Source organism: Tachysurus fulvidraco, chromosome 13 (genome assembly GCF_022655615.1).
Source record: "Tachysurus fulvidraco isolate hzauxx_2018 chromosome 13, HZAU_PFXX_2.0, whole genome shotgun sequence".
NCBI classification, from domain to species: domain Eukaryota; kingdom Metazoa; phylum Chordata; class Actinopteri; order Siluriformes; family Bagridae; genus Tachysurus; species Tachysurus fulvidraco.
In genome coordinates, this window is record NC_062530.1 from 11,488,314 (window position 1) to 11,512,042 (window position 23,729).

A 23,729-nucleotide genomic window follows, 5' to 3' on the forward strand; every position below is an offset into this window, starting at 1 on the left:
AAAATTGTGAAACCGCTAGGGTGCCAATACTTTTGGAGGTGAGCGGACATGAGCATGTGACATGATCCGAATACCCGTGAGGCAGTTCCCCTCATTGTGCTGAGTGTTTTGATATGTCACATGTCCATGTTGTGCAAATTTTTGATTTCGCTTGTTTTGGGGGCGGGGCTACACGTGACGTCACGTGACGTGACAATAATACCCGTGGGGCAGTTTCCCTCATTGTGCTGAGTGTTTTGATATGTCACATGTCCATGTTGTGCAAATTTTTTATTTCGCTTGTTTTGGGGGCAGGGCTACACGTGACGTCACGTGACGTGACCATAATACCCGTGGGCAGTGAGTGTTTTGATATGTCACATGTCCATGTTGTGCAAATTTTTGATTTTGCTTGTTTTGGGGGCGTGGCTACACGTGACGTCACGTGACGTGACCATAATACCCGTGGGGCAGTTCCCCTCATTGTGCTGAGTGTTTTGATATGTCACAGTCCATGTTGTGCAAATTTTTTTATTTTCCTTGTTTTGGGGGTGGGGCTACACGTGACGTCACGTGACGTGACCAGAATACCCATGGGGCAGTTCCCCTCATTGTGCTGATATTGCTGAGTGTTTTGATATGTCACATGTCCATGTTGTGCAAATTTTTGATTTCGCTTGTTTTGGGGGCGGGGCTACACGTGACCTCACGTGACGTCATGTGACGTGACCAGAATACCCGTGGGGCAGTTCCCCTCATTGTGCTGAGTGTTTTGATATGTCACATGTCCATGTTGTGCAAATTTTTAATTTTGCTTGTTTTTGGGGCGGGGCTACATGTGACATCACGTGACGTCACGTGACGTGACCAGAATACCCGTGGGGCAGTTCCCCTCAATATGCTGAGTGTTTTGATATGTCACATGTCCATGTTGTGCAAATTTTTTATTTCGCTTGTTTTGGGGGCGGGGCTACACGTGACGTCACGTGACGTGACCAGAATACCCGTGGGGCAGTTCCCCTCAATGTGTTGAGTGTTTTGATATGTCACATGTTCATGTTGTGCAAATTTTTTATTTCGCTTGTTTTGGGGGCAGGGCTACACGTGACGTCACGTGACGTGACCATAATACCCGTGGGGCAGTTCCCCTCATTGTGCTGAGTGTTTTGATATGTCACATGTCCATGTTGTGCAATTTTCTTATTTTCCTTGTTTTGGGGGCGGGGCTACACGTGACGTCACGTGACGTGACCAGAATACCCGTGGGGCAGTTCCCCTCAATGTGCTGAGTGTTTTGATATGTCACATGTCCATGTTGTGCAAATTTTTGATTTTGCTTGTTTTGGGGGCGGGGCTACACGTGACGTCACGTGACGTGACCAGAATACCCGTGGGGCAGTTCCCCTCATTGTGCTGAGTGTTTTGATATGTCACATGTCCATGTTGTGCAAATTTTTTATTTCGCTTGTTTTGGGGGCGGGGCTACACGTGACGTCACGTGACGTGACCATAATACCCGTGGGCAGTGAGTGTTTTGATATGTCACATGTCCATGTTGTGCAAATTTTTGATTTCGCTTGTTTTGGGGGCGTGGCTACACGTGACGTCACGTGACGTGACCATAATACCCGTGGGCAGTGAGTGTTTAGATATGTCACATGTCCATGTTGTGCAAATTTTTGATTTCGCTTGTTTTGGGGGCGGGGCTACACGTGACGTCATGTGACGTGACCAGAATACCCGTGGGGCAGTTCCCCTCAATGTGCTGAGTGTTTTGATATGTCACATGTCCATGTTGTGCAAATTTTTGATTTCGCTGGTTTTGGGGGCGGGGCTATACGTGACGTCACGTGACGTGACTATAATACCCGTGGGGCAGTTCCCCTCATTGTGCTGAATGGAGTGTTTTGATATGTCACATGTCCATGTTGTGCAAGTTTTTGATTTCGCTTGTTTTGGGGGCGGGGCTACACGTGACGTCACGTGACATGACCAGAATACCCCTGGGGCAGTTCCCCTCATTGTGCTGAGTGTTTTGATATGTCATATGTCCATGTTGTGCAAATTTTTGATTTTGCTTGTTTTGGTAGCGGGGCTACACGTGACGTCACGTGGTGTCGAGTGACGTCACCAGAATACCCGGTGGGTTGCCAATACTTTTGGCAAAAAGTGGCTACTGAGGGTTTGGACATTTCATGTCAATACTGCAGTCATTATGGGATTCTACTTTTTATACTGCATAGAACAGTACATGCAATTCTTTATGTTGGATGTATTGTGTGTGAGAGCTTAGAGGACTTTTCAGAATTCCCCATTCAAGTCTATGGGATGTTCGACCGTTGACTATGGGAAAACCGAAAATTCCGTCGGAAGTCCGAAATAAAAAGTTCGTCCGGAGTAAGGTCCTAAAGAACCTGTCCGAGTTCGGTGTAAATCGCTCGAAAACTTGCCGAGTAATAAACCTCAAAATTTTATAATGGAAGTCTATGGGAAAAAAGGCCACTTTGAGCTTCTGTACCGGGAATGCCGGAATTCCGATCGCTTAGAAAAATAGAAGCAACAAACATCAGACCAGGGTCTACGACATATCCGAATTTGGTGCATGTGGCTCGATAATAATAAGCTTATAACGGAAATCAGAATGTTGAGTTCTACAAAGCCAACATAATAATAATAATAAGCTTATAACGGAAATCAGAATGTTGGCTTCTACAAAGCCAACATAATAAATAGTCACCCATACACTGCAACAACCTTCAACTGAAATTGGCAGGAAGTAGGGTCAACAGGGTCACAACAGCTGGCAGGAACCAGGGACAACAGCAGGAAGTGGGTTCACCACCAGCAGCAGGTCAACAGATATTCTGCAAAAAGAAGTGGAAAATAAATAACCAAACATTCATGCACATTCAGAGGTCCATTCTGTTGTCATTTTAGTTTGCCCCATTAGTTGGCTGTATATGGAGTTCATTTTGTGTGTTTGAAATAAATTAATAAAATTCACATGCAGAATATTATCATAAAAAATAAAAAATCACAAACATAAACAATAAGAATCAAATCAATATTATATTTAGTCTCTGCCTAATTACTTTTTGATGCTGGTTATGAAGACATTACTGTAGATTTTTTTTAAAAATAAAGGTCCACTAAAACATTGTTATAATAATGGCAAGAAATTATTACATTTGCTTGAATCTGATCTCAAATTCCATGAGCATGGGCCCATTATTATTATTATTATTATTATTATTATTATTATTATTATTATTATTATAATTATTATTATTGTTGTTGTTATTATTATATAACATTTAAACTTCTTCAGAAAATTATTAAACATTATTTTTTACACACTTATATTCAGTTTTTTTTCAGTTGTATACGGAATAGGTGTAATAGGGCACTTTATGGCGCCATCTACTGGCACAAGCTTGCTGGACCTATTAAGGTAGAACATGCAAATTTGCAAAAGATAAAAGGAAAGAAAAAAAAAACTCGTTCCTTGCAAATACATTATGGATCTCTTACAGGATGCATGTTGGCTTTGTTACATTGCTCCTTGATTGATGTATATATCAACTGCGCTAATATATCCCACCATATCCTGACAGAAATGATCCTAAATTAGCAGAATTTTTAAGTTAAAGATGGACTTGTTTGTGTGTGTTTCAACAAGGAATTATTTGGGGAATTATTAAAAAAAAATATACATAAATATTTTTATTATATATTTAATAACATAAAATTATTTACAACATTAATGCTGTCAGACAAATTTTCACAAGTCAGACATTCAGTTTTTAGAATTAAACTTTTCAGTGCTTTTTTGTTTTCAGTTGTGTTCCAAAAGATATACATACATATATACATACATATATACATACATACATACATACATACATACATACATACATACATACATACATACATACGTATGTATATGTATGTATATATATATAATATATATATATATATATATATATATATATATATATATATATATATTGTTTACATTTTAAAAATAAAAAGCATAAAAATATAAAACATATTAAAATAAATTATAAAAAATATAAAATAGAATATTTTAAAAAATATAATCAATTACATGATTTCTATTAAAAAACCCAGCTATTAGTTTATACAATAATACAATACAATAAAATAAATAAATAAAATACAATAAAATTTAAATACAGTATTGACACTTTATGTACACAACTGATCAGTCATATTCTATATTCATATTTAATCATTCTGTCTATATTGTATATCATCGTCTGCATCGTCTTGTATAGTATACTATAGTGTTATTTATGTCCGTACTTTTGAGAGTCACAAACAGCTGGAACCAAATTCCTTGTGCGTGTCAACAAACTTGATTCTGATTCTGATAAAGAAAACCTGCTTTTTTGCATAAATGTAGAATCATTAATTAAGAGAGTTCATTAAATGTAACATGGCACTCTGAAATTTGGTCAAGATTTCTTGGGTGAACTGGCAATTGACATTTTTGAAGAATGTCCGTATATGACATTAAATAGTCATTTGAATCAACTGCATTACTACAACAATCTGTTAATTTATCTAAGTATGATCAAACAATCTTTTTTAAAAAGTATGTCTTTGCTGTTCCATATGAAATAACTGTGTGGTGAGAAATTGTGCTTGTAGATTGTAGATAGCTTGTTTGTGAAAATTTACAAATTTTATAGGAATTCTGTCAAGAATTTTTTTTTTTTTTTACAAAATTTGTATTAAATATATCATTCAGAAATAAATATATAATTGAACATATATAATTAGTAAATATGTTTCAATTACTTTTCATACTTTTACTAAAATGTTCAACCATTTAATTAGTTTGTCAATAATTGTTTCAAATTCTAAGGCTTTGATCCCTTTTAGTGTAACAAATCAACTCTTTTTTAACATACATTATATATATATATATATATATATATATATATATATATATATATATATATATATATATATATATAATGTATGTTTGTGATCTTTCATATAAAACCTCTTGTGAATATTATGGTAATGCATGAAAGCAAACGTAATTAAAACGCCCAAACAAGTAAGTCCCGTGTTCACTGTTTGCTCATTAAAATATCATTAACAATTAAAGTAAAATAATTTTTAAGAAAGCGCCTATAGGAAGGTTATAGACCATCATATTACTGACATCCCAGTCATAATAACAGGCTTTAATAATAATAATAATTTTGTTTTAAGTTAAGATAAACATTTATATCGCTCGGTTTGTGTCGCATTTATATATTATAAAGTTGGATCCTGAAATTTCGCAACTTCTTCTTTTAGCACGGAACAGCGAAAAGCATTCTATTGGACAAGCATTGTGCTTCGTTTTCCTCGTTCGGTGGAAACAATACTCAGCAACGATTGTTCCGCCGTCATGTATAATATCTTACTACATGATCAAATATATACAGGATTCGTTTTTTAAAAACCTTTGACATTTTTGGTCTTCTGGGACACTTCTTTAAATCCATAATCAACATATAATATTGCATTAACACTGTAAAGTGTGTAAAATTGTCTACATAATGGTGACCTAAGTAGCATTCTATAATTAATTTCCTACAGCAATAAGAACAGTAACATCGTAACATGTCATACAGTAAATCTAAATATTTTCCAAATACAGAATTAACATCTTTGTAAAAGTAATTATGAAAAGATTATCACTAAACGGTAAGTAACATTTTACAATCTAATTCCCAGCTATGTGATTTTGCAGAATATTAGAATAGTGTTTAATAATTTATTTGCTTGTCTGTTATTGTGAGAAAGGGGTTCTGTACAGCCTCCTTACCCGGACATTTATGTGAAGTATATGAGAGATTGTTGTCATGTCATTAAAAAGCTTTGTTCTTGTCTTCTTGTGATTTTTTTGGTCCTTTTATTATTAAAGCCACTGTGGTGGCCCATTTTATTTTAAATGATGATGACGACGATGATATTAGATCTAATCAGATTCAGTGGTACAGCCAATTTGTGGAAATTCTATTGTACCCTTCTCCTGATCTGTACCTATTGCATCCAACATCTAAAAACATCAAACCACCTAGACTGTAAAGGCAACCAAATGACACCCTATCAACCAGCCAAGTATCTTTCAAACCATCTATCAAGCCAACATTAAACTTCATTCAGATCTATTAAGAAAACATTCAGCACACCATAACACAGTGGTGTCCAATCTTATCCACAAAGGGCCGATGTGGGTGATGGTTTTCATTCCAACCAAGCAGAAGCCACACTTGATTCCACCTATTTAATCAGTTGTTCTTGGCTTTTAACTGACTCTGGTGTGGCTTCTGCTTGATTGAAATGACAACCTGCACCCACAACGGCCCTTTCCGGATAAGATTCGACACTGCTGCCATAACACCACCTACACCAGCCTGGACTGTTAACACAAGGCAAGTCTTTGTGCTTCAGCAGAAACTGAGATTCGGTTCTTGGAAAAGTCAAGAGATAGGTGTGTGTGAAAATCCCAGGAGATCAGCTGTTAAAGATATGATCAAATCAGCCCATTTGGCACAAGCAATCATGCCACATTTCTCCCCATTATGATTATTGGCTCCGACTGCACTGCTGCCACATGACTGACTAATTGCATGACTGAAAAGGGGTACAGGTGTTCCTAATAAAATGTTCGGTTAGTATACCGAAATTCCATGGCCCATACTTTCGACTAAACTTAAACAGAGTAAAAAGTAGCCCATCGTTGCAGTGAAACAGGCAAAACCCGGCTGCCTTGTGAAACTGGCAGATCTGGTGACAAACCGCCTGATTTTTATTTTATTTTTATGGATACGGAATTAAAAGTACAAGTGACTATTAACGTCCTCTGTTGAATGAGTCGCTGTTGCGCCATTTTAGGCAACTAGTCCAACAGGAACTGACGTGTCTGAGACTAGGTGAGAAAATTTTCCGGCCTTAAGGAAATATCCAGCTCGGAAACCTCGGAAAGTTTGAAGGTGGGAGCCTTTATTCACTAATACGTAGGCAAACTAAAGACGCTTTGGCTTCGTCGTTTTTTGTTGGTCAAAATGTTTTCTGTTTTTTTTTTCTTCGAAAACATTGTAGAAAGGTCATGCAACCAATGTCCACAAGTTGTTATTTTTTGTCTTAGTTTGAAGTGGTTTAGATTAGTATCTGTTCCATGTGTTGATATATCTACATGTTCCATGTAATCTATCAACGTCTTATATTTGAGTGTTTTGCTGTTTGTTGGCTTGCTGTGGCATCGGTTTCAGAGGAACTTTTATTAGCTTTTCTCTTGCTCGTTAATCTAGAAACGATACGTTTCTGATTTATAGTCTACCTCGTTTTTAAATTATACCGGTTTTTAATTCTACTTGGTTTGATCTTCCTGAAGCGTTGTTGGAGATACATATAATAATGAATGGATTTTGAGTTACAGGTGGGGAAACGGCCAGTCTGCTAAAACTAACATTAGAGTTAAACTGTAGCGCAGTGTTGTATTCTTCTCTATTGTAACATTGTTCGCCTACCACTTAATGGTACCTTTCCGTTAGGTTCTTGTTGGGTTCAGATCTAGGAACAAAGACACACGTCCTTAAGGGTGGGGGATGGTGCGAGTAAGTTTTGCCCTCAGTTCTGCACTTTAAATTACTCTGTACAGTACTGAATTTCAGGTGTAGACGTTTGGTAAACTGAACCCTGCTAGACCTTCACAATAAGCCCATACGGGCCTCATTATGCATGTTGGTGCTCCTTTAAAGTGTGTTTTAGTTATATTGCACTATGCCATACTCGGCTTGAACCTAGGATTCTCTGTACAAGTTGTCCAGTTATGTAATTCTTTCTCTTTGTTTCCTCGGATTGTGTGTGCAGACGTGAAGAAGCTATGGCCTGGTAACATCAGCCTAATGACTGCTGTATGTAAGCTTTTGTAATATTAAGTACAAGACACTTTTTTTTTTTTATATCTAAATCATAAAGCAAGGTAAACACATTGTCACAAATATTGTGTACAGGTGTGCAGCAAACTGTTGTATAAAATTAGCGCTACTGTTTAAAATGAATAAAACACTCAAACTCTGGGTTTGTGCTGTTGTAGGGAAAATGAGCTACAGGGTTGTAGGTTATAATATCCTGTACTTAAAATACTTTGAGTAGAAAAGTTGTTGCATTTTAATTCTTGTATCGGGAGCCTGGATATACTAGTGCATCTCAATCAAATAGAATGTCGTGGAAAAGTTTCCATTTATTTCAGTAATTTAACTCAAATGGTGAAATATAACTCTTATATTTGAGTACATATATGTATGTACTCAAATATAAATTCAGTACACACAGATTGAAGTAATTTTTGAAGAAGTCTTTGCAGTCTTCCCCATGATTGTGTAGCCTAGTGAACCAAATTGAGAGACCATATTGATGGCTCAGGAAACATGTGCAGGTCTTTTGAGTTGATTAGCTGATTGGTGTGTCACCATAGTCTAATTTCAGAATTAGAATCAGAATCAGAGAGCGCTTTATTGCCAGGTACGTTTTCACATGTGAGGAATTTATTTTAGTGACAGAAGTTCCACTGTATAACACGGGGGTCTGCAACCTTAAACACTCAAAGAGCCATTTTGACCACAGAAAAAAAACCCAGGGAGCCACAAAACCCTTTTGACATCTAAAATGAAGATAACTGCATATATCGTTTTTAACCTTTATGGAAAGTAGAGAAAAAACTGTAGTGTTGCATTTATGAAATCAATGAACTGCTACCGAGTAAAGAATTTTATTTCTGCAGGCGAACATAAATATTTTGAACAGTTTGAACTAACCTTAAGTAAAAAGATGCTGGGTTGAAGGTTACTTTCAAATAAAATGTTCAATGTCTAATTGAGTCCTCTTCGGCTCTCAAGTTTTGAAGACAGGCAAGCGTGACATCTCCAACCCCCCCGCAACCCCAATTTTTTTCATTGGTTGTTGGGTTAAATCTTTCCCAGATATTGCTATTTTCTGATTGGCTATTGTGTAGCCTCTTTTTTTGATTGGCTGATAAGTGTCAGGCTCGACTAATAACTTCAGGGGAGATGCGCTTGATTCCTGCGCGGTTCCAGACAGCGGTGCGGACTGATACATTTTGTGTGCGCTGCAGCTTATTAAATATATGATTAAATAGTCAAAGATTAAATAGTCAAAGCATGATAAAAGACCCAAATGCGTGACTATCACTCTCAATACGTGACCCTTGACAGCCCTGCATGACATCAAAATTTTTTACTTGCCGGCTGCAGCAAACCAAAAATGAGTCTTCTGTGTGTCGGATTTCACAAGTCGGCAGTTATGACGCATATTTTGAGCGACAAAAAAATTAAACACGGTTTATTTTAATGTTACAAGGGCATCATAATCTTAGGATTTACAATTACTTTTTTTTAACTAACTAATTAAAATAAATTTAAATAAAATTTTTATTTTCCAAATCTACAGGGAGATGCAAGAGCCACTTGCGGCTCCAGAGCCGCGGGTTGCCGACCCCTGGTATAACAGAATGATATACAATATAGACAAATTGTATGTACAAGTGTGAAATATGCAAATGAAATTATACATAGTATGTGTTTTAAGTAAATAATGTGTAAGAATAGTGTTTGTTCCGTGTATGTTAAGTGTTCATTAGACGGGTTGACTGAGGGAAGAAACTGTTCCTGTGTGTGGTTGTTCTGGTGCTCAGGGCTCTGTAGCTTTGACAAGATGGCAACAGTTCAAAGAGGTAGTGTGCTGGATGTGAGGGGTCCAGAGTGATTGTCTTTGCCCTTTTGCTCACTCTGGAGAAGTACAGATCTTGGAGAGAGGTGAGAGGTGCCAATGGTTTGCTCAGCAGTCTGGACTACCCTCTGTAGTCTTCTGAGATCAGATTTGGTAGCTGAGCTGAACCAAACAGTAATTGAGGTGCTGGGAATGGATTCGGTGATGGCAGAGTAGAACTGTTTCAGCAGATTCTGAGGCAGGTTGAACTTCAACCTCAACAGGTTAAGGAAGTACAACCTCTGCTAGGCCTTTTTCACAATACTCTATGTGAATGTCCAACTTCAGGTCCTGGTAGATTGTGGTTCCCAGGAATCTGAATGACTCCAATGCTGTCCATGATTGCAAGTGGGGGTACAGCAGGGGGTTTCTCCTGAAATCCACGATCGTCTCCACTGTCCGGGAATTTTCCAGGCTGAAAACTTTCCATGGGAAATAAACTGAGAATTACAAAAAACCCAAAAATGCAGAGTTGCCTATAACAAGGAACTTGAATGTAGTATCTTGCAGCATAATTCTGTTTAAAACAACAAGATTTAATGCAATTTAAGTTCATACCTTGGTCACTTGCACACTGCTTACTGGAGGGCCATTGAGGCCACACCCCCTGCATGTACTTGCATTCTTCCATAACATGCACAGTAACACTATTTTAGGTTCATTTAACTAGTTGCTTATTAGCATGAAAATTAATAGAATATTGGCTATGTATTAGTACTTATTAAGCGCATATTAATGCCTTATTCTGCATTACCTTATTGTACATTCTTAATGGTACCCAATACCTAAATTTAATAACTACCTTACTAACTCTTAATAAGCAGTACATTAGGAATGTTACCACATGCATAGATAATTTGATGACCCTCCCCCACACACTCACTCCCCCCGAAATAAAAAAATGACCTCCGTATATCACTTAAGGGGGGATTCACCTCCATTTTCCAAGCCTTGACTACCACAGAAGCAGAGACCTAATAAGCTTGAGAAAAAATGCTTCATTTTACATTTTGATTGGGACTTTTTTTTAGAAGGGCAAGGGTGGGGATGCTTTCATTTTACAGCAATCATGGGAAAAGCCAAAAGTAGACGTTATTTGCATTGCTGATTGAATATAAATAAATTGTTTATTTGTATGTACTGTATATTTACACTATAGTTCAGTATGTATTTCTAAACCGTTAATGCAGTATTTGTTAAACCTCTTTCAATAACGGCATGATTTCTTCATTTAAAATTCATTGTGGTGGTATACAGAGTGGTGTTAATCTCGTCACCTATTTTTAATTTAGTCTTAGTCTTGGGCCAAATGTCCTTGTTAGTTTTAGTCATATTTAGTCATTCACATCTTTTTTTGTTAGTCAAGTTTTAGTCAACTAAAAGTCTTGTAATTTTAGTCTAGTTTTAGTCCAAAAATTGTAGTCCTTTTTAAAATAACACATTAATGCTGATTAATGAAAAGCCTAAGATCGAAACTGTGTTTTTTTATATATATATATATATATATATATATAATATAAAAAAACACACAGTTTCGATATATATATATATATAACACATACCATTATTGATGATATTTGGAGCAATATTACATGTAATTTTTAAACTTGATTTCCTTACATATACATTTTCTTTTAAGCCTAATTATTAATTTTGATTATGATGTGATTGTGACAGGGGCATGGGAAGAGGTTTCAGGTTGGGGGTGCTGAGTTTTTTCTGTTACCACTTTTGAATAAGAAACAATATCACTCAAAAACACTCAAACTTGACTGCACATCACACTTTTTACTTTATTGATACTGCTTTTAATCGTAATGTAAAGACCGGTCATCGGGACATAAGCTGTCATGTACAATAAAAGCGCCTGCGCAGCGATAGGAAATATAATTTAACACAAAAAGCCGCCTAGATGGTAGACTTGCGTTCAGGATTTTTTATTTTTGAGTGGCGTGTGGACGAATTCTTTCTACACAACACACTATTTTGTTTCTTGATAACAGACTGCTGCTAACTATAACACACCCTTGCCATGAAAAACAAAGCATTGCCATGGACACACAGGATTCTAACCGTAGAGACGGAGTGCACTATTTTCTTTAGCGGAACCAATACAATTGTTCAGCGGTTTTGTGTTGCAGCCACAGGCGTATGAGACCTGTAACTTGAGCAACAGCGCGAAGCCGCAAACTCTTTCTGCGTAACAGCTGATGAAAAAGCAGAGACAATTGTAGACGAAAATGAAGAGAGATTTTATCTTGGTTTTTATTTTATACAAAACATTTTCGTCTCGTCTTTTTTCGTCAACGATAATGCATGTTAATTTAGTCTTGGTCAGCGTTTTTGGACAGTGGTGCAGTCTTGTCATCGTCTCGTCTTGGTCACGAAAAAAAAGGTTTACGAACATATTTCGTCTTGTCTGACGAAATTAACACTAATACAGAGGCAAAATTTATCAGAATTGTCTGTTCAAATGGGGCCCGACTGTGTCACATTGTCGCTTTTAACCTTCCTATTTTCCCTGGGTCTTTTTGACCTGGCTGGAAGGTTTTAATGTGTCATTATATATATATATATATATATATATGTCAACTTGTTAACTTATAACACATTTGCCTGAAATTGACCAGGATTGTTCCAAATTATGAACTTTGCAAGTAAAATTAATTTTGTCTATTTTCTTTGAACTATGTGTTCAGACCTATATAATGAGTTTTGGATCAGCTTGGGTCATTTTGACCCGGGCATATTTAGTGGGGCAATAGGTCACACTTTTGCCCCTTTCAGCACAATGAACATGCATACAGACAAAATGTGCACACACAATGCCCACTTAACACACGCACCCAAAACACACACGCGCATATATTGGGCATTGCATTTCATTAGGCCTCGGGGTTTGGGGGGGGGGGGCATTTGTAAATAATTCACACTTTTGATATGCCTTCGCCTAGCAGAGGGCAAAATATGATCTACCGAAATGATGGCACACGCACACACACTGTTCAAAGTATTGGGCATTGCAATTCAGCTGGCCTCCAGACAAAACAAAAGAGACACAATTGTAAACATTTCACACATGCGCGCACACCATTGGGCATTGCATTTCATTAGCCCTCCAGGAAAAAAAAAGCTACACATTTGTAAATATTTCTCACTTTTGATGTACCTTTGCCTAGCAGAGGGCAAGATATGATGCTACTGTACACACACACAAACACTGGGCATAGCAATTCATTAGGCCTCCAGAAAAAACAAAGCTACTCATTTGTAAATATTTCATACTTGTTATATGCATTTGTCCAGCTGGGGGCAAAATATGATCTACCAACAAGCTACACAGACACACACACACACGCACACACACAAACACTGGGCATAGCAATTCATTTGGCCTCCAGAAAAAACAAAGCTACTCATTTGTAAATATTTCACACATGTTATATGCATTTGTTCAGCTGGGGACAATATCTTCTCTTCTACCAACAATCTTATACACACACGTTGTGTTTTCATATTGAAATCATATTTGTTTCCTCTTTTATAAATTTAGTTGCATCAGTCAGCTTTGGTCTGGAGATATGCTGAGTAATGTTTGACATTTATCAGTCAGTGGTTATCCAAAATAATATTTAATAATTTCTGCTTATTTTACTCAAGACAGGTTTATCATTCATAAATTAAGTATAATAAAGAGTTAAACGAAGTTTTATTCACATGAAATTATGGCATGTTTTTGTGCGTGTGTGTGTAGCCTGTTGGTTGATCAGATGACATCAGGTGGGCAAAATAGATATTACAAGTGCAAAATAGATGTTACACACAGAGTGGTGATCATTGTAGAGTTTTTGATTTATAAGCATTCTAGTCAATTTGACCTGGAAAAATACAGGTTTTATTATTTGCTGACATTAAAAATGGTCAAAATGGTTTCAAAACGATCTCCTGCCCTTGAAATATACCAGCCTGTAATTGTGCATCAACTATTGTGCCTCTTTAGTGAAAACAATTCAATTTTTTTTTTTTTTTTTTTTTACTAAAAATGAGGCATTTTTGTATATACTGTAAATAAGGGTTATTATACCAAATATAATTTTTTTTTTTTTTTTTTTGCAAAATATGTTTGTTGGAAACAAGTTAGACTAAAAAGGTGAAAAAGAAAAGGCTATCATGTATACTTAATTTTTTTCTAAGCAGTCAAAACAGACAAGGTCAAGTTGACTCAGCGCTCCTAATTTGTATAGGAGGACTAGGAGGGTTAAATGCAGTCCATTTTTATAATTTGCTTTATGTAAACTTTTCACACTCTCAATGTTCTTTTTTATCTTTTTTTTTGTATAACCATCCCTCTTATTACTTCTCTCTCTCTCTTTGTAGGCATTGTATCCAATAAGAATCGATCTATTTTAATTATCGTCCTTGTTCATGGCATAGCGACATTTACTATGGACCAGATGTCCAGTGGCAGTGGGTATGAGCCAGACAATACAGCCACTTCCCTAGAGGTTCGGCCCAAGACATTAGTGGGTAAGGATGAGGCTTTGCGCATGGAGGCAGATGCACTGAATAAAATGCAACATGAATGGAGACACAAAAGTCAAGTCTGTTCATCCCATATGAAGGCACACCATGATACACAAGCATCTGTAACATCTTTCAGCCAGCTGGAGAAAGATCTCATTGTCTTCCCTGAATCAGAACCCAAGAAGAAGTCTGAGAAGGACACATTTGCAGACATCAATGTGGAGACGTTGACAAATGAGGAGCTGGAGAAGGTGCTTTTGGATAATAATTTTGGCAGGCCCCCATCTCTGTTGCATCACAGCCTCAGTGCATCAAACACATGTGGACAAACTTTCAGCCCGTATCCGTTACATTTCGCATCCATGCTCTCCAATTCAAATTCCGCTATGCCTACTCTGACACACAGGCCAAGCCCAGTTTTTCCGTTCCAGGCTGTCCAACTCCCTGTCCAACAGAGCCACTTTTTCCCTTTTGTGTCAGTCCAGCCAGTCACTCCTCAGGTCTTTCATCAGCCAGTGATTAACCCAGAAATGGCAAGGCTCTTTGACAAGATTGCCAGCACTTCAGAATACTTAAAGAATGGCAGGTCTTTGATCATAGATGAAAACTCTGTTAGGGTCAAGTCCCTGGAGCCTGTACTCTACCCTACTGATTCTCCTAGCTTTAACTGCGTTGACTGGCTGGATTTGGACCCTCTTAGCAAGAGTCAAGTGGAGGTAGATGATGTTCCTGGTGCACTATGTGGACCTGTAATAGTGGAGTCTGTGTCTGCAAGTGACCCCTGGGATGCAGTGTTGCAAGAGGACACCGAAGTCATGACAATCAACAGTTCTTTAGCACAGGAAAAAGAGAAGTGCTCTATAACTCCTCAACCCAGAAGGGCATCAACTGGAATGGCAGTTACCAGGGAAAAAGTGCCTATAATCTCCTTCCTAAACAGCCAAAGTAAAGTAAGTAGAGAATGAGAACTACATCTACTACATCCTGTGCAATATTTGTTCAAATGTTAAATGACTAAAACTGCAGCATGCAGTATATAACAAATATTGATATGATTAATTTATCAAATACATAATAGATTTACTATAACACTTTATTATATTTTTAACTTTAAAACCATGCATAAAATTAAATGTAAAATATTTTAACCTAGATTCTCAGGCCAGTAAGAGTGTTCTTCACACCGTTTAGACATGCAAAACTGCTTGTGTTCTTGCTTGCTTGGAGTTGCTCTTTTTATGTTCCACAATATTTATTTGACTTTGACTTCCATAATGTTGCATTTTCTTAATTTTAATTGTTTTCTTAACCATCTAGACTTACTTGTGTGTACCTAGTGTCCTTGTCCTGCTTTGTGGCCCTTATGGTTAAGCTTCAGTTCATAGACAGATACCATGATAACTTGGTCTTTGCTGGGTCAGTACAGAATTTCAGTCCATCAATAATTGCAAGCCATTATGGACCCAAATCATAAAACTTGGCAAAACACTTAAGAAATGGTTTTCTAATCTCTACATTGATGTAGCAATAGAAATGACACCCAGAGAACGTTTGGTTTAAAATGAGAATTATTAAGTTTGGAAAAACACAAATACTGAATTCCAGCATAAGAACCTTATACCTTCTGTGAAACATGGTGGTAGTATCATGCATTGGGCCTGTATTGCTGCACCTGGGACAGCACAGCTTGCTATCATTTATAGAACAATGAATTCAGAATTATGCCGATGAACTCTAATTGGAAATTAGAGTTTCGAATGGCCAAGTCAATGTCCTGACTTGAATCCAAAAGGAAAAATTGTGGAAGTACTTGAAGCAAGCAATCTATGTGAGGACACCCATTAAAATCCAGTGTTTAAGCTCTTCTGAACTGCTGAATTCTTCTTGGCTGTGGTGCAGGACTGATCAAAAGTCACTGGAAACTTTACTTAGTTATTGCTGTACAAGGGCTTACAACAGATACTGAAAGCAAAGGTTCACATACTTTTGCAAGTCACATGTAATGCTGGATCATTTTTCTCATTAATTAGAAAAAAGTATAATATTTTTGACTTATTTGTGTTCACTTTGTTTACTTTTAAAACTTGTCTGAAAATCTGATTAGGTCATATTTGTAGAGAAATATAGCAATTTCTAAAGAGTTCATGAAATTTCAATTGACTGTGTGTATGTAAGTATGTTTGACCAGAACTACCCTGCCTATGTTTTACAGGTCACTCATAAAAGTGGGAAAGCACTAGGAATGAATACCATTTTACAAGAAAATTGGGACCAGAACCTAGAAATCTTAACATTCTGTGAAGACATTGCAAAGTAGGTCTGGTTGGAATATACAAGCTCTTGAAATAGTTTTAGCTTTTGTGATGTCATGAGTTATAGTGCTGTCTTACCATGTTAGCAATGTTGTACGTTGTGTTTTAAATCAAAGCCAAGATTTGATTTCTTTAAATGCTTATTCTAAGTATGCATCTGTCTATTCTTTTTACAGACTAAAATCAATGTTTGTGCATGATGATCATTCTACCAACCCTGGATATGTTTTGAACCCTGTGATCTCGCACAGGGATATAGTGGGAGACGGTAGTTGCAGTGTGAAAGTTTCCATTGAAATTTTGGATTCCCAGCAGCCTGTGACTTTCACATGTGATGGTAATTTTTTATCAACAATTCTTTTTGTTTCTCACAAGCAAGTAAGGTCTCTTGTGTTTTGATAGGGTTACAGTGTTGTCAATACCTTCATAGACCCAAATGTAACCTTTTTTTAATAATATTGTTTCAGTTAATTTTTCAAGAGAAATTAGTAAGATTTTTAGCTTCTTCAATTAGCTTTCTTGAGTTTTTGCATATGTTAAACATAAGTTTGCCCTCTGAATGACAGAGAGCTGAGCAGTCACATGCAATATTACTAATTATGTTACTGTATGTTGTAGACCTTGTTTTCATGTTGGGTGCAGCCATGACTTTGTTATTGCCATGCTCCCATCGTGGAAAGTTGGTCATGGAATATACAGCTTCCCAAGTTGTAATGTGTGGAGAATATCAAGTTCTTTCTCAATATTCTCCATCGTGGCTTCAATGTCAGTACTGTTTATGGCATAGGACATAAAAAAATCCTTATGTTGAGACAAAAATAATGTCAGCTAGTCTGTTTTAGCTGTGTGTTGCATGTGTGAACGTCAACAACCAGACATTTGCAGAACAAGATTCTGGCATCGGGTGGAAATATTGCTTTTAATAATGGCATTGTGAGTTTATTTAGAGCTTGACATGGTAGTAAAAATACATCAAGTGTGGGAAATCTGTCATATAACCATCCCTCTTATTCAGCACCAATGTTTCTGGGTCTGTAGTTAAGTTTCCTTTGTTAATTGCCCCAGATGAGGTCAAGAGCAAACTATATTTTGATTTAGTGTTTGGATGCAATTTGCATTTTACCTCATTGTACCTAGAATAGTCTCTGCTAACAAAAAGTGTCTGGTTTAACTTCAACATCTGTAATAGGTAAATTAATCTGGGAATTCTATTAATCCTAAGTATACAAATATTGCCCAGCCACATGGTTTGCTTGCTTCCCCTTTAAGCAACTTGTGTTCAATGTTTGCACAAATTGGACTATAGTTACATGTTTTTAGAGAGGTGCCAGTTTTTGGAAAACCTCTGACTGCAAAAAAAAAAAAAAAAAAAAAGATTGCGGCACTATGTTTATGCTTTATGTGGCCTGTAATCTCTTAATCCATAATCTGTTGCCACAAACTTGGAAGCACACAATTGTCTGTAATCGCTTCATATGGTATAGAATTAAGACTTCCATTCACTGGAATAGGGTCTAGCCCAAACCTGTTCTAGCATGTGGCAAACCTGTTTCAGCATTCCATACATTGGGTACAAGGCAAGGTCTGTGGTTTGCCAAGATGTGTGTATGGACAAAAGTAGCATTCACAGAGGTCCGACTTCAACCATACTGAAATCTTTTGGAATGAACTGGAATACTATCTTTGCACTAGCCTTTTTTTTTTGTCTGATTCCAATAAAGCTCTTTCAACTGTGTAAAAATGCATATCCAATGCATATTTTCCAGAGCAATGCCTTCTTTGAAGTGAGGTGATGCTTGCAGCTTAACAAATAAATGTTGTGTGCATGTACAGTATGTGTGTACACACATATACAGTATTCAAAATATTAGCAGTACAATGTGACTAACAGAATAACCTAGGTTTTTAGTATATATTTTTTGCTACATGGCAAACAAGTTACCAGTAGGTGCAGTAGATTCTCAGAAAACAAACAAGACCCAGCATTCATGATATGCACAGTCTTAAGGCTGTGCAATTGGGCAACTAGATTTGTAAAGTTCGTAAAATTCGCAAAGGCCGGTGCATTTTGGAAGCAAGTGGACATAAGGGTCAGTGTTACTTTTGGAGGCAAGAGACCGAAAGATTGTGAAAGCTAATGGACCGCTAGGGTGCCAATACTTTTGGAGGTGAGCAGACATGAGCATGTGGTGTGGCCAGAATACACATGAGGCAGTTCCCCTCATTGTGCTGAGTGTTTTGAGATATGACATGTCCATGTTGTGCTAATTTTTGATTTTGCTTATTCTGGGGGCGGGGCTACATGTGACATCACGTAATGTCACCAGAATACCCGGTTGGGTGCCAATACTTTTGGCCAAAAGTGGCTACTGAGGGTTTGGACATTTCATGTCAATACTGCAGTCATTATGGGATTCTACTTATTATACTGCATAGAACACCGAGAGAGAAGCAGTGCCTGATCTCTGCGCACGCTGCGTGTCTTAAGACAAAAGCTGCGGGACAAGTTACATGCCAAAAAAGTGTCCGGAAGAAGAAGAATGTGCTTTAGCAAGCACATTAATAATAATAATAATAATAATTATGCAGAATAACAATGATGCTTTGCAAGCGCCATTATTAATAATAATAATAAGCTTATAACGGAAAACAGAATGTTGGCTTCTACAAAGCCAACGTAATAACTAGATTTGTAAAGTTTGTCGCTTTGTTTTTGTTGGCTTTGACGAGGCAAGTATTCGCAAAGGTCGGTCCTTTTTGGAGGCGAGTGGACAGAAAGATAGGGTGCCAAAACATTTGGAGGCAAGTGGAGACGAGCATGTGACATCATCCGAATACTCCTGAGGATGTTCCCCTCATTGTGCTGAGTGTTTTGATGTGTCACATGTCCATGTTTTTTGATTTTGCATATTTTGGGGGCAGGGCTGTGGCACAACCGGAAGGCCAGTCAGTACACCAATTTAAAACTTTGTTCAGAGTATCACCCTAAAGGAGCTGGCTGAGTTTAGTGTAGACAGTTCGAAAACTTGCCGAGTTATAAACCTCCAAATTTTATAATGGGAGTCTATGGGCAAAAAAGGCCATTTTGAGACCCGGTACCAGAAGTAACGGTACTAGGATCACTTGGAAAAGTAACAGCAACAAACTTCAGACCAGGGTCTACAATATATGAGCATGTGGCTCGAAAGCCCTAGGCCGCATTAAATTTTATACATTTTTGTCTAAGCTGAAATAGGAAAACAGAATGTTGGCTTCTACAAAGCCACATAATAACTAGATTTGTAAGGTTTGTCGCAACAAACTTTGCGAATACTTGCACCGTCAAAGCCAACATCAAATACAAATCTAGTTATGTTGGCTTTGTAGAAGCCAACATTCTGTTTTCTGTTATAAGCTTATTATTATTATTATTATTATTAATGGTGCTTGCAAAGCATCATTATTGTTAATCTGCATAATTAATGTGCTTGCAAAGCACATTCTTATTCTCTTGCATACTTCTTCCGGACACTTTTTCAGCACATAACTTGTCCCGCAGCTTTTGTCCTAGACCCATAAATGAGGTGTCAAATCGACCGGCTCATTGAGGAGAGGTGTGCTATAGGTTTTATAAGCGATCAGAATTCCCAGTATGGAAGCTCAAAGGGGTGTTTTTTCCCCATAGACTTGAATGGGGAATCTCTCTGTAGATGTGCTAACATCCAAAAGAGGGCAGCAGACACCAGTGAATCTGTGTAAAGGTCTTTAAAGCTTGTTGCTATATTTCAGTGAGCTTCAGTTTCATTTCATATATACAGTTTTCATTTCATGATTTTCGTTTGATTCGTTAGGCCCTGGACTACAAATCTGATGGCTCAGTGTAGTTTTTTAAGCCTCCTAGGACAAGTGAGAGCCAAAAACAAAGGACATAAGTGAACTGCTGTGTGTTTTGGTCAGAAACGCGTTTTGGATTAAAGCGTTTTGGATTAAAAGGCTTACATATTCCAGTTCCTTCGACTCTTGGGGATCTTTTACAAGCATTTGTTTTGGAAAACATTACCCCAGTGACGAAAGGTAAGCGCCGCCTATTTCTGGTGACTATCAACTTGGATTAAATTAGTATGATGGCTATAAATCGCATTATGCTTTGTGTGTGGGCTTAATAAAATCCCGAGAGTCTAAGCTTTCAAACAATATAAAATTCAACCGTGTATTTAGAGGTTTAATGCTTAAAACTAGTGGTGGCGTGCCTTGGACAGCACGGTGGTCACATACGTTGTTGTTTCTGCCATTTGTATAACTTTGTTTTCAACTATCAGTGTAGTTTTTATAATTTATTTCAGTTTAAACTGTCCTTTTAAGAGCAGCAACGGCTCTTTTTAAGAGCCACCCATTAATTCAGCGCATTTTTTCTTTGTCTCCTCACATTACATAATTATTTTTAAACATATGACACGTATATCACAAAGAATGATAAGAATGACTTTAATATAATAAAGCTTGGGTACTGTTAGACTCGCTATTCTTCACATTAGTGAATTAATACATAAAACCGCAGAAACGTTCTTGTGTTCCTGAATGGCCTAGGGGATAGCGATTCTGTTTAGCATGCAAGAGTTTCACGGTTGGAATCCACCCTTGGACAGTATTTTTTTTTTTTTCTAACACCTTATAATAAAGGTTCATTAGTTGACATTAGTTACCACATTACTTAACATGAACTAATAATGAACTGCACTTCTACAGCATTTATTCATTTTCATGTTAATTTCAACATTTACTAATACATTATTAACACCGTGTTAACATTACTTAATATACTGTGAACTAACAAAGATTACTAAATACAACTAGAACGGTACATTTCCTAAAGAAAATGTGAATGTGCTTGCATGTGGCAAGTTCCCGTCATCGTGCTGAGTGTTTTGATGTGTCACATGTCCATGTTGTGCTAAATTTTTGATTTCGCTAATTTTGGGGGCAGGGCTACACGTGACGACAGTTCCCCTCAGCGTGCTGAGTGTTTTGATATATGACATGTCCATGTTGTGCAAATTTTTTTTTGATTTCGTTTGAATTTTAGGAATTTCCCATCTGCTGTGCGAACATCGTTGGTCGGATTACTTACAAAATACATAGCACACCTCTCCTCGATGAGGTTTGACACCTAATTTATGGGTCTAGGACAACAGCTGCGGGACAAGGTACGCATGGAAAAAGTGACCGGAGGAAGAAGAAGAAGAACTAGAACGGTACATTTCCTAAAGAAAATGTGAATGTGCTTGCACGTGACGTCAGTTCCCCTCATCATGCTGAGTGTTTTGATATATGACATGTCCATGTTGTGCTAAATTTTTCTTCTTCTTCTTCTACCGCTTATCCGGGGCCGGGTCGCGGGGGCAGCAGTCTAAGCAGGGATGCCCAGACTTCCCTCTTCCCAGACACTTCCTCCAGCTCTTCCGGGGGAATACTGAGGCGTTCCCAGGCCAGCTGAGAGACATGGTCCCTCCAGCGTGTCCTAGGTCTTCCCCGGGGCCTCCTCCCGGTTGGACATGCCCAGAACACCTCCCCAGGGAGGCGTCCAGGAGGCATCCAAAACAGATGCCCGAGCCACCTCAGCTGACTCCTCTCAATGTGGAGGAGCAGCGGCTCTACTCTGAGCTCCTCCCGAGTGACCGAGCTCCTCACCCTATCTCTAAGGGAGCACCCAGCCACCCTGCGGAGGAAACTCATTTCGGCCGCCTGTATCCGGGATCTCATCCTTTCGGTCATGACCCAAAGCTCATGACCATAGGTGAGGGTAGGAACTTGCGGCTCAGCTCTTTCTTCACCACAACAGCTCGGTATATCGACCGCATCACTGCAGAAGATACACCAATCCGCCTGTCGATCTCCCGCTCCATCCTTCCCTCACTCGTAAACGAGACCCCAAGATACTTAAACTCCTCCACTTGAGGCAGGAGCTCTCCACCAACCTGAAGGGGGCAAGCCACCCTTTTCCGACTGAGAACCATGTCCTCGGACTTGGAGGTGCTGATTCTCATCCCCGCCGCTTCACATTTGGCTGCAAACCGTCCCAGTGCACGCTGAAGGTCCTGGTTTGAGGAAGCCAACAGGACAACATCATCTGCAAAAAGCAGAGACGAAATCCTGTGGTCCCCAATCCAGACCCCCTCCGGCCCCATACTGAAATACATATAGAAATCCTGTCCATATAAGTAATGAACAGGACCGGTGACAAAGGGCAGCCCTGTCGGAGTCCAACATGCACCGGGAATAAGTCTGACTTACTGCCGGCAATGCGAAGCAAACTCCTGCTCCGGTTATATAGGGACCGGACAGCCCTTAACAGAGGGCCCCGGGCCCCATACTCCCAGAGCACCCCCCACAGGTCACCATGAGGGACACAGTCGAAAGCCTTCTCCAAATCCACAAAACACATGTAAACTGGTTGGGCAAACTCCCATCGACTATCGGCCGAATTCTCCTCTCCAGTACCCTGGCATAGACTTTCCCGTGGAGGCTGAGGACTGTGATCCCCCTATAGTTGGAACACACCCTCCGGTCCCCCTTCTTAAACAGAGGGACCACCACCCCAGTCTGCCAGTCCAGAGGCACTGTCCCCAACCTCCGTGCGATGTTGCAGGGGCGTGTCAACCAAGACAGCCCCACAACATCCAGAGACTTGAGGTACTCAGGGTGGATCTCATCTACCCCCGGTGCCTTGCCACTGAGGAGCTTCTCAACTACCTCAGTGACCTCAGCTTGGGGAATCAACGAGTCCACAACTGCTAAATTTTTGATTCCGCTTATTTTGCGGGGCGGGGCTACACGTGACATCAGTTCCCCTCATCGTGCTGAGTGTTTTATGTTGTGTAACTGAGATATGGCTTCTTTATATTGCAATACGGTTCGTACGGTGCACTACATGGTTGCTAGGGTATGGCTGCACAGTTACTATGGTTTTGTTGCAGGTGAGAAACTAGTCTGCAAATATAAGAGCACACCTGAAAATCCATTTATCTTTTCCTGAAACAAGCTCCATGAAGATCTTGAACTAAAGCATCAATCAGTGATTTTACTGGGGAAAAAATATAATCACGTTACAATAAGGATCAT

General features: G+C 38.5%; 1 protein-coding gene across 4 annotated transcripts in view; it reads left to right on the top strand.

Annotated features, from left to right (window-relative positions):
* Positions 1–6,716: 6,716 nt before the first annotated feature.
* pik3c2a (phosphatidylinositol-4-phosphate 3-kinase, catalytic subunit type 2 alpha) overlaps positions 6,717–23,729 on the top strand; it is a 71,995-nt gene continuing 54,982 nt past the window's right edge. For 2 of the 4 annotated variants that reach the window (XM_027174813.2, XM_027174816.2), the window contains exons 1-4: positions 6,717–6,998; positions 14,173–15,269; positions 16,532–16,632; positions 16,808–16,968. In XM_027174813.2, coding sequence (XP_027030614.2) covers positions 14,241–15,269; positions 16,532–16,632; positions 16,808–16,968 — 1,291 coding nt within the window. In that variant the 5' untranslated portion in view covers positions 6,717–6,998; positions 14,173–14,240. Of the gene's footprint in view, positions 6,999–7,878; positions 7,923–14,172; positions 15,270–16,531; positions 16,633–16,807; positions 16,969–23,729 lie in introns of all 4 variants that reach the window. The other 2 variants (XM_027174814.2, XM_027174815.2) reach the window with 2 other exon arrangements.